The sequence below is a fragment of the Pelodiscus sinensis genome, chromosome 2 (assembly GCF_049634645.1).
Source record: "Pelodiscus sinensis isolate JC-2024 chromosome 2, ASM4963464v1, whole genome shotgun sequence".
NCBI lineage: Eukaryota > Metazoa > Chordata > Testudines > Trionychidae > Pelodiscus > Pelodiscus sinensis.
In genome coordinates this window covers 77,682,645-77,694,666 of record NC_134712.1, presented here as the reverse complement: position 1 = coordinate 77,694,666, position 12,022 = coordinate 77,682,645, and the positions used below count along the sequence as shown (strand labels likewise).

Below are 12,022 nucleotides of genomic sequence, written 5' to 3'. Positions count from 1 at the left end.
TTCCGCATGCGGAAGTTTTGGAGCCACTGCTGGTCGTCCCACCACTCTACAACCAGCCAGTCCCACCAGTTGGGACTGTATCCAGCCTCCAAAAATGCCTCTCGACTATGGTGTGTGGTTGCACAGGTCTTGCTCCCACGCATAGGGAGAGGGTCTCAAGAATGAGATCTGAGTCAAGCTTGTGCAGGGCCAGAAAGGCAGCCTGCACAAACTGCTGCAGAAACTTCAGCATGGCCATGTGGGGCCATTGCATGCCCAGGGGCAGCTCCAGCTCCATTGCATGAAGAAAAAAGCTGTGGCATCCAAAGCAGGCACTGCAAGAGCTTTGCTATCCCTTGAAGAGGTAGGCAAGCACGCAACAGAAACAGAGAAACAGCTGTTTGTTTAAGCACGTCTCAGCTAGGCTAAGGCAAGAGCACTCGGAAGCAACTGCTGACCTAAAGCCCTGCCTGAAGTGGTTCCAGGTGGCCTTATATGCAAGATAGCATCCATTCAGTATGGACGCTATCTTTTGAAAAAGCAGATCGCTTTTTCGATGTGCTTTGGCAGTGTGGACACGCTCTTTTGGAAGACTTTTTTCGGAAGATCTCTTCTGGAAAAGCTTCTTCTGATAGAAGCCTGGAGTCTAGACGTATCCTCCGACGAGGTAATTTTCAAAGCAGGGCATACTGACTTAATCGGATAACTAGTGGAGGACACATTATTAAAACTCAGTATAGTACTGCAAAAATGTAACATTGCCCTTGGGTTTTTCTTTTTCTCTCGTTAATGTCTTTTAATAGTGCCTTTCACCCCACTCCCAGAATCTCAACATTCTTTATAAACACATGTACAAGCACCCTAAAATGTAGCCATTTTTGTAGTGATATGTGGAAGCCATGTCAGTGCATTGCCAAACACCAAGGACAGTTTAGGACAGAATGGGAAGGAGAATGTGTTCATTTGCTTTAATATTTTTCATTTTTCTATAGTAATATTTCTGTTTTCAAACAGGCTAGGTCTACACTATGGAGTTTTTTGCACAAAAACATTTGTTTTTGCGCAAAAACTTGCGGAGTGTCCATACCTCAAGTGCGTTTTTGCGCAAGTAAAATGAAAGACCAGAGGGTTTTTTCCTGTGTAGGTATTCCTCTTTCTATGAGGAATAACTTCTCTTTGCTCAAGAGCTCTTGCACAAAAAGGTGTGTATGGACAGGAACAGGGTTACAGGCAGTCCCCGGGTTACGTACAAGATAGGGACTGTAGGTTTGTTCTTAAGTTGAATTTGTATGTAAGTCGGAACTGGTACATATTGTAGGGGAAACTCTAGCCAAACATTTCTCCAGAGCTCAGTTTTATTCTCCCACACCTCACTTCCCTCAGTCCTTTATTCTCAAGCAGAGGTGCCTGCTGAGAAAAGCCGCTCTGTGTCGCCCTCATCTGCTGGGGAGGAGGGTGCTAGCTTCGCGTCTCCCTGGTCTGCTGGGGGGAAGCAGCTAGTGCGGGGTTGCCTCACCTCGTTTGTAAGTAGGGATCTGATGTAAGTCGGATCCATGTAACCCGGGGACCGCCTGTATTTGTACAAAAACAGGCAATCAAAAAAAAGCCCAGGTGCCCTTGTGGCCATTTTGTACATAGCAATCAGAGTTTCCTTTTGAGAGAGCATCCATGCAGTCTGGACGCTCTCTTTCGCAAAAGTGCATCGCTTTTTCAATGCTCTTTTGCATTATGGACGCTCTCTTGCACAAGAAGCCTATAGTGTTGACATAACTACAGAGAGATAATTTGATTCAAGGAAATAATCTATTTGAAAGCATGAGGATCGTTCCTTATAGTTTTTCGTTAGCACAACAATGCATGTTTCTATATGTGAAAATTATTCTTACTTTACTAGATTCTAAAGCAGACTGTTTGGAACATTTTGGAAAAAAAGTTAATGCTCGTATTAGGAGGGATGATGATGTTATTTGCACTACAGAGTATTCTCGAATTGTGCCTCTTGAAAATGGTGAGGTAAGTGCTTTTCAGAAGACAGGAAAATTTAATTTTTTACATTGGAAGTAAACACAGTTAAACAGTGGTAGCTTGTTAGTACGGGTTGAATCTCTCTAGGGAACCCTCAGGACTTGATCAGTGCCAAAGCAGAGAATTTGCTGAACTACAGGAGGTCAATATTGTCTAGCAGCATAACCAATACTTCCACTGCTTCCTGGGCTCTTAGAGGACACTTAGGGAGAAGTTAGAGCTAAAAAAACAGCACAGAACACAGAGCTGGGATTGGTGGCTTTAAATATACTTTATGGGACTGCAGAAAACTTGGTCACACCTATGATAAGTGGACATCAGGCTAACTAAAATCATGCTGGACCATGGATGTTGCTGGACGGGAGAGTGCCTGACTAGAGAAGTTCAACCTGTGCATTATTATGGAACATTTGCAATTTCAATAAAACTTGGCCTTTTAAGTCAATTTTTTGAACTTGGATGCCTAACATAAGGTATGTAAATCTATATTCAGACATTTAAGAAAGTTTCTGAATTTTTATAAAATTGCTCAACACTACTCACATTGAGAAATGAGTGTTCAGCACATCTGAGATGAGGCCACCTGTTTAGCTTCATGAATATAGTTTAGGTGCCTTGCTTTGGACACCTGAGTGAAAATGTTGGCTTCGTTTTCTGAGGAATCACATTGACTGCTGTGGGTCTGGCTCTGTGAGAATTGCTCGTGGAATGAAAGTTTTCAGAATCAGACCTCTAAATTTCAATGAGAAGTAAGTCTTCTATTAAAAAAAAAGAAAAGTAAAATGCTTTAAGTGTATAATATGGGGTGGCCATACTTACTGACCTGCATATGATACTCTTTTGAAGTTTGAGAGCTGGGTGCATGTGCCAAGGCATGCGGCTTCTGCCCTGCGGCAGGATGGAGGAGCTAAGGGCTTCAGTCCTGGCGGAGGCACCTGCTGGCATTGGGTCTTTACCAAAACTGGGGCTGAAGCCCCTCAGCTCTGGTAGGTGCCTCACAGAGGGCGAAGCCCTGAGCCCTGATAAGTGCCTTCCATGTGGTTGAAGCTCCTAGATCCCTCTTCCCACTGGTCAGAAGCCCTTGGCCCTACCATGCTGGTACAAGGCAGAAGCCCCAAGCTCCCCCTACTCTAGTCTGTTAGGTGGAGAACAAATGGGGGTCTCTGCAGTGAGGGGTAACCCAGCCTAGTGATTGGGCCACATGCGTTGCTCTCCTTCATTTCAGTGGGCCACAAGATTGTCATAACCAAGGTGATCTCCTGGGATAGGTTAGTTTTGCTAACTGTGCTTGAGAAACTACAATTTGAGGGGGTGTGCCAGTTGAACCACAGCAGCGCTTTGGTTGGAGGCAGAGGGAGTATTCCCTTTAACCTAATGTGTATTAGTGGTTGTACCTGCCATTCTTTCCAACATAATCTTTTGCTGGAGACAGGCTGTGTCAGATCAAAACCCAAACTTCCTCATTCCTCAGGTTTTTGAGAATTGGATATTATGGGATATACCATTATAACGGGAGGTTTGTGATGAACCTTGTATCCAGATTCAAACTTCTTGAAAATTTGGAGGGGCTGGATCTAGTGTTCCAGTTTTGATTTATAATGGTCTATGAACAAGTCTTCAGAATGGTCCAAAAACGTATAGAAAAAAATAGCATTTTCCATTGCATTCTGTGGGGTTTTTTTTATTAATTTCCTGAGAATCCTGTTGAATCATCCCCCATAAAATGCTGCATGACTTTTTTTTTCGTAAGGAGTAATTTTGTAATTGGAAATGTCAGCGATACAATATTATGTACTTAAAGTTTATAGTAGCCACTTGGAAACATGAATCTTAAATCTGTTCAGTTAAAAATAAAAAGTTTTTGCTAAGTTGTAGGCACACTTTGGTGTGTTAATTTAGGTTTCACTTATGATTGCTGGGTTACAGGCATCAATTTATTTTTCTGAATAAGAGCACTGAAGCATATGTTTTGAATTATGAAACAAACCTGTTCTCTCATGGAGGGAAATTCTAAGTAACATTGTGTACTCTTTTTTAAAATACATGAACACACTCCCAAGCACTGTAGCTATTAACAGAAACTTATTCCAGGAATTTTTGTGCCTTAACCTATAAATGTTGGAAAAGGGCAATATCATGAAATTCTAATATAGGCTCTTACTTTGTACTATACACATAAAAATATTTAAATTTTGATTTAGTAGAAGAGTTACTTCTAACTGAAATATAGAGGCCTGACTTCGTAACTTTATTTCCATGAATACTAGACAGGGTTAGAAATGAACAATCTGCAAATTTGTGGTTGCTTCTATTATGGAAACCTGTAGATGATGCCCTATTGTTAATGTTACTGATTGCTATGTTTTGACAAAATAAAATCTTTACTTTTTTATTAGATTGTGGTATCCTTGGTAAATGGCCGTCCAGGAGCAAAAAACTTCACTCAGTCTCCCGCATTGAGGGAATTTACTAAGGCAACAAACATCCGCTTGCGTTTTCTCAGAACCAATACCCTTCTTGGGCACTTGATATCCAAAGCTCAACGGGACCCCACTGTAACCCGCAGAGTAAGTAGCATTATTCACAAATGGATGTTCAATGGCTGCCCTTCATTGTACAGCAGACTTTCGATAATCTGGCACCTTTGGGACCCAGTGGGTGCCGGATTATTGGATATGCCGGAGTATCAGGAGGTACTCCGGCAGGGGGGCTGTGAGGTGTCTGGGGTGGGGAGGTCGGGCAGGGAACGGTGTGATGTGGGGTGAACCGGGTGCTGGTGAGGTGCAGCGCTGCGAGACCAACCTGGCAGCACCCCAGCTGTTCTGCCCCACGGCTTCCCCAAGTCCGCGGCTGCTGAAACTGACCAGCGGCGGACTTGGGGAAGGGCGGGCAGAGCAGCTGGGGTGCTGCCGGGAGCCGAGCAGGGGGGTGAAGGGAGGCACTGTGGGACCAACCCGGCAGCACCCCAGCTGCTCTGCTCTGCACCCTTCCCCCAGGTCTTCAGCTGGTCAGTTTCAGCAGTGGTAGCAGCGGACTTGAGGAAGTGGTGCGGAGTAGCTCCAATTGTCCATCTGGCCGGAGCACTTCTGGGTTCCAGTTGGTGCCAGACTATTGGAAGTGCCGGACCACTGGATGCTGGACAATTGGAGTTTTACTGTATTACAATAAATTAAAGTTCATGAATTTCTTTTGTTTGCAAACCAACAACAAAAATTTATATGGTTCCCTTCAGCTCCATTGGGGAAGGAAGCTAAGTTGGGACAGATCAGCATAGTAAGGTTTGTGTGGAGGGGAGGGTCATGCTTTCTCAGGGTGTCCAGAACTGTACGCTACTGTGTTACCGCTCTGTTAGCAAAAGAGTTTTGCTGGAACTTAAAACTGGTATGATAGCTCCTTGCCACACCAATCTGCCTTGCCAGCAAAATTCTTGAGTCTCTGTCTATCCAAACCTTGCTTTGCAGATACCATCCAATGAATCCCAATTCCTGAGTTCCCCGAATAAGGCTTTTAACAGTGTCCAGTTGCTCTCACTGGACACTCACAGAAATTAATCAGCCCCGCCCCCCATCTTCAAATACATAGAATATACAGCAGCCTGTTAGTTCTAGTGGGGATGCATGCCTTAACTTTAATATAACAGCACTGAGATGGTTTATATTAAAAACCAAGAATAATATTATCAACCAAGAAAGATTTATGACAGTAAGCAAGAGAAAGAGGTAAGTTTCTTTCAAACAAAACAAAAATAATGCTTTGTATTGCCATTAATTGAATTCTAGCAAGCCACATCTTCTCCTAAAACAGTGTCTTATGTACATCAAGTGATCAGTAACTCCAGTTCTTCAAGGAGGAAGATTCACCTCTCACATAATCAGAGGGTCTTATTCCCTTTGAAATGCACCCTCAGGAAAAGATTTTTCTTTCCTGCCACTTGTGTCCCATGCTGTTGTCTCATTCTCATGATAGCTCATGTTTATTTCAAACATGAGTGTACTTCCATTGTCTCTGGCATTACCTTGCTCAATTCACCATGATGAAACAGGCAAAACAATCTTCCTTTGTTTAGGGGTAAATTTGTTTTTCAGCTGGCTGCATAACATAATTTTAAGAACATATGATCAGCACATGTATATACACAACCCATGCATACATCACATAATGACTGTCAGGACCCCAATGTGTCACCATTCTCTATATATCTCACCGGACACTGTTCAGCTAAATATTCTGACAGTAGTGTGTCGAGTGTGCCCTTTGCTAGTTAGAACATAGGGCCTCTTAGGATCACAGAGAGGAGTGGCTCAGTAGAATGCTCCCTTTCCCCACTCAGTTCTACATAACTGCCTGCGGGTATGCCAAGGAACATCTAATTCTTTTATTTAGGGAAAGTGTTTTTTAACCCTCTATGGACGGTTTGGGATCCACAGGATTTTCATGTGGGTCTTTTGGGCTGTCCATGTACTTGTGTGACTTAGGGACCCCTTGATGCCAACTAATATGAATTACCAGCAGTATATGGGGTTTTACAGAGATTCCCTGGGTTGGATATTTACATAATAGTTCACTCAAGGGTGGGGTCTAAAGTCCTTCTAAGGGTCAGCAGTACACTGGTGGTTGTAATCATTACAAAGTATAGGTATGTGTGCTATTTAAAAAATTATGTATGTACACTGAACATTATGTACTTAAAATCTTGGCATTCAGGCAAGTCACCAGAGGGTGATACACCTTGGAAAGGCAGGAGGTAACAGACATTATCTCCCTCTCTGGTCATTTGTGTATTGTATCACTCACCGTGTACGCCTTTTTACATAGTGACCCATAGGCCAAACAAGAAATAGCAACATCTGCAAGATGAAACCAATTGCGGAGTTGTGAAGGGTGTGTGGGTGGAGAGCCTGTGTATGAATAAAGACAAAGGATTGTTCTGGTATATCTTGGGATGCAGGGAAAAGAGTAGGATCCTTCACTTAGTTTATAAGTCAGTATGTTCATCTTGGGTCATAATCAACTTTGCTGTAAAGCACTGCAAGGATTTTAGATGAGCAATATTTTAAAACACATGAAAGTATCTAGTTAATTAAGTCAAATCTCTATTTAATGTATATAATTTTTTTCATATGTAACCATTTGTTTTCAAATGGTTTCTGCTTGCTATAACTTGAATCTTTCTGCTTTGTTGAATGAAATTAATTTCATTATAAACTTATCTAAGTGCTGTGTTAGCAGAGCTGTGGTCCAATGTGAAACTGGTGAGCTGGGGTGTACTGCTTCTTTGGATTCACCCAGTGTGTGAATATTGTGACTAGTTGGTGAACCACAGGAGGGAGGCCCCAAGGAGATGCTTGTAAGACTTGATATTTGGGGTGTGCCCACTGCTGACCTGTAGGCTGACAGGTAGTTCTGCAGGCTCTAGAGGAAAGTGTCTGTATTAGTCATGGCCAATGGAGTTGGGGAGCTGATGCATGGCAGGCACAGATAAGACTTCCTCATACTAAGAGAAGATGGTAATAAAGTCTGTCTCAACCCTAGGTGATGGGCAATCACTCATTGCCGAGTATGATCATCTTCCCTGGGAGTTATGTACCCTCAGGTGGCTGATAAGCTGAACCTTGAACCACAAGTTCTATTACAGTGAGGACAGATGTTTCCAGGTATAGCAGGAGGCTGTTGACCATGACTAGAAACCAGTCTCTCCTTCCTCCTGCACCTCTTCTCCTCCTCAGCTTGTCAGCGGGCAAATTCAAAATGCAGGGGGCCATTGCATAGGACTTGTCTCCATTTGGAGCGCTCCTGGGCGAGTGTCTCTCAAGTATCAACGTCAGTGTTGCACTTCTTTAAGTTATCCTCTAGCAAGTCCTTATAACAGTTCTGTTGTCCTCCCAAGTTACCGTATCCTTCTTTCAGCTGAGAAAACAGGACCTGTTTTTGGAGGCAATGGTCTGGCATCCGAACAACATGACCAGCTCAGCGAAGTTGCTGATGGATGATCATTTCCTCGATACTAGTGGAACTGATATTAGTGCACCTGTCTTCCTATTTGATCTTCAAGATCTTGTGGGGGCAGAGTTGGTGATACCTCTCAAGGGCTTTCAAGTGACGTCTGTAGCTTGTAGCTCATAACATAGTGTTGGGAGAATGACGGCTTAATAGACAAAAAGCTTAGTGTCTGTTTGAATGTTGTGATCTTCAAAAACCCTGTGCTGTAAATGAGCAAAGGCTGCACTGGCACAGCTCAGACGATGTTGGATTTCTACATCAGTATCTGCCTTGGATGAAGGATAACGTTCAAGATAGAGAAAATGATGGACATTCTCTAGTGCCTCTCCATTGGTTTTAATAGATGAGGTGTATGGTACCCCATTTGGAGAGGGCTGATGGAGCACTGTGCCACAGCTTAGAAGTCCCCTGACCATTTTGTGGGGAAATAAGAGATGTGCAGACTCTCTGATGGAATAATCCATAAGAATCTCTACGCATTGGAATTTGCAGTTTCTTGACACAATGTTTATTTACCTATCAGTTATACTTTAACAACCGTGGCTCCAGTCAGTGCCATTTGCATAGGGACTGTACCGATATGTATGGGTCTCCTCCACAACAACAAAAACTTACCCATTCCAGGTGCATGGCAGCATACATTATGTAAGCCCATGAGACTTAAGTGTGTCTTTAGGATTTCTTTAAGGTATTATCTACAGGCTAAAATAAATGGAGTACTTACGGTGTTTGGCAAGCAGCTTGACTTCAGCCTAAGGAACTTCTCTTGATATAATCAGCCTTCTTTGATGGTCAGAGGACATATGGGAGGGATCTTATAAAGTAATAAGTTTCATTAACTTGCTGACATGAAGAGGATCAAGCACTCTAGTAGAGAGCCACTGTATTAAAAACTATTGTATACACACAAATGAGCCTACCCTTCCCTCCGTACAAATAACTGCCATACTTCCTCAATTTATGCATTGATTTCATGAGGTTAGAAATTATCTGCAGTACAAGGAATGTGGTTTCTGAATTCTGACAACTTGGACATAGTACTGTTAGTCCAGTGCAATGCCACAAAGTAGAAAGAATCCAGAGATTGAATTACAAGCAATCATTATGGAGTGAATGCATTAGGAGATACTACCAGATAAAGCGTCAGGGACCATGTTTAATTTTGACCAAGATACTAAAAGCACAAAGGTGGGGAGTTTGGTTGAGGTTAATGTGGGGGAACCCCCCCCCCCCACACACACACACTAAATGTGGTTAGATGTGAATGTGTCCATCTAAATAGAACTAATTCAGGAAGTAAAAATATGGATTGAATTCTCGGCTCTACTAAAGCCAATTTATTATGTCTGTTTGGCTCAAAGTAGCCTGAAAGTAGCCAGAGAGGACCAGTGAGGGAGTCCCCCTATATCAGGAACTCTCTGCCAGCCATCTCCGCTCCCCGGCATAAGGAGAGGGAGGGTACACTTGGAGGTGATGTGGGCTACAGTAGAGGAAGGAATGGAGAAAGCTCAGCTGTGCTTGGAATGAAATAGAGGTGACCCTTTAACATGCACTGAGGATCAGGAAGCTGCAACAGGCTCCCTACAGCCTTTCCTAGCCATTGAGCAGAGCAGAGAATCTGCTCCAAAGTTTCTTAACTGTACACAGACATTACTATAAATAGTGGTATTTACACTGAGTGAGTTGAAATGACTAAATTCTTATCTGCCGCAGCCTGGGTGGCTGCAGGGAGTGGTGATGAGATCGGATACTTTTCAACTCTAGGTCACTAGTTCAAAATTTGGCCATGTCAGTGATAAGTGTAAGTGAACGGGTGGGGCTCAGTTCAGTTCCTAGAGTTCCCATGGTCATAACTCACCCTCACCCATCAGCTGGCACCCTTGTTGGCAGATACACAGCAGAAAGGTCAACAGCTGAATGGGAACGGAGATGGAACTATTCATGTGTAGGGGCTGTGATTCTAGAAACAAGACACTTTATCAGGACAGCATGGGTTACTGTCTGTGCGGTGGGTAAGGCTGACCTGGTGTGAATGGCTTTGATTAATGAATCTGGGCCTCATCCTGAAACATGAATATAGGTAGGAGTTTGGCTGTTGAGAAAAACTGGATCAGGTCCTCGATGGTTATGTTTGTTGAATATTCTGAGAAGCAAGATTTAGTGAGGAAGTAATGGTTTTCTGATTTGCTCTGGGCTGCCATCACACAAGTAAAGGAAAGATGTACCCAGACCTCTTGATTTGTTTTACAGTATTACTACAGCATAAAGGACATCAGTATTGGTGGACGATGTGTTTGCAATGGTCATGCTGAAGCCTGTAATGCAAAAAGTTCTGAAAACCAATACCAGTAAGTAAACTGAGCAGCATGCTTGTTTCACAGACTGTAAACCAATACACAGGCATTTTCAAATTGTGATTTTTTTTATTATAAAAAAGTGTGTCTTATAGTATTCTTCATAATGTTTTCAAAGTGAGGCTTGATAATGTGTATGAAGATAGGCTGAGTGATATTCTGTGTGAAGTGTGACAATTAAATGGTCCTGCTTTGGGCCTCTTCCTCCTGAGGTCTCTTCCAGCTCTAGGATTCTGTGATTCTATGAAATGAGTGGGCATTAGGTCTTTTTAACACAAAAGGAGGGTTTGCTAGACCAAGTGGTGTGTTAAACTGGTATTTCCCCAAAGTTCGGTCTCCACCCACCTGTAGATTATGGAAAGATTCTAGATCTATGGCCAGGGGGCCCTAGGCAAACATACGTCTTCTGGCCTGCAGTAGAGGGCAAGCCCAGGGTGCAGGAGGATTGGAGAATGAACCCTGCCAGCACTTACCCTACAGCAGTAACTGCTGTTCCATGGGGATGGAGCTGGTTCCCTGCTCCAAGTGTGAGATTTGGTGCGTGGGATTGCAGTGCCACTCAGGTTTCACCCTGTTGCTCCTCCATCGAGGGGTGGCTGGGTCAAATCTGAGTGACTCAATGACCGTGTGGATCAAATCACAACACTTGAAGGTGAGAGTTGGGACTAGCCCCATGTAACAGGAATCAGCATTGTGGGGGCAGTATGGGATGGGCTTACTAACCAGCCCCCCTTCCCTGGGCCTTCCCTCTGGCTCAGGATTAGTGGGCATTGTGCTAGGGCAGAGGGCATATATATTAAACTGTTGGGTCACTAAAATACATAAGAATATAACCTCAGTTAGTGGATCATCTTAAAAAAAGTTTGGGAACTGCTTCATTTTACTCAACTCGTTGGGATACTTAAAACCTGCAGTTAGATCACCAGTTTATTTCACATTGAACAGACACATAACATAGGCTAGTTTCTGACCAAAGTCAGTGGAGTTACTCCAGTTTTACAGCAATAAACTGAGATCAGAAAGTACCTTTGATTATTATGTTGATCCCAACAAGAAAGTCAGTGCACTAGATCCTATTACTAATCCCCTTAGCCAGCTATACCTTTTCAGAAAATTATGTGTAGATTCCACTGTATTCTACAAATGTCTTCATTATTGTCACTAACTTTGAAGTAAGTACTTACAGGACTGAGGCCTTGGGTAGGCATTTTGATTAAATCAAAATAAGTACAAAATATTTTTTTTTCCTTTTGGAGAATGGTTAATATTTAAACAGCTTTCTAGTTATTTCTGATTACATAATTGTCCTCATTTTGCATTATTTTTGTGACTGAGAAGATGTTATGATGTTAAATAGGTGTAAAAGTGCACTCTACTCACTGCACCCTCTTTTGGCAATTCTGGGGATTAGCTCTGCCCAGTTCAGCATCCCCTATTTCTCTTGCACTGTTTCAGCTTTCTTCCCACTCACAGAGGTTATGTCTAGACTACAGGCTTCTTTTGGAAGAAGCTTTTTTTGGAAGAGATCTTCTGAAAAAACTTCTGAGAGAGAGCATCCACACTGCAAAAGTGCATCGAAAAAGTGACCTACTTTTTCAAAAGAGAGTGTCCAGACTGAATGGATGCTCTCTCACATGTAAGCTGTAATTGCGATGGACAGAATG

The 12,022-nt window shown here is 42.9% G+C and overlaps 1 protein-coding gene across 4 annotated transcripts in view; it reads left to right on the top strand.

Annotated features, from left to right (window-relative positions):
- LAMA3 (laminin subunit alpha 3) overlaps nucleotides 1-12,022 on the top strand; it is a 195,106-nt gene that overhangs the window by 30,011 nt on the left and 153,073 nt on the right. For all 4 annotated transcript variants that reach the window (XM_025181720.2, XM_075920832.1, XM_014570532.3 and 1 more), the window contains exons 4-6: nucleotides 1,874-1,992; nucleotides 4,401-4,571; nucleotides 10,255-10,352. In XM_025181720.2, the coding sequence (XP_025037505.2) occupies nucleotides 1,874-1,992; nucleotides 4,401-4,571; nucleotides 10,255-10,352 (388 nt within the window). The remainder of the gene's footprint in view (nucleotides 1-1,873; nucleotides 1,993-4,400; nucleotides 4,572-10,254; nucleotides 10,353-12,022) is intronic.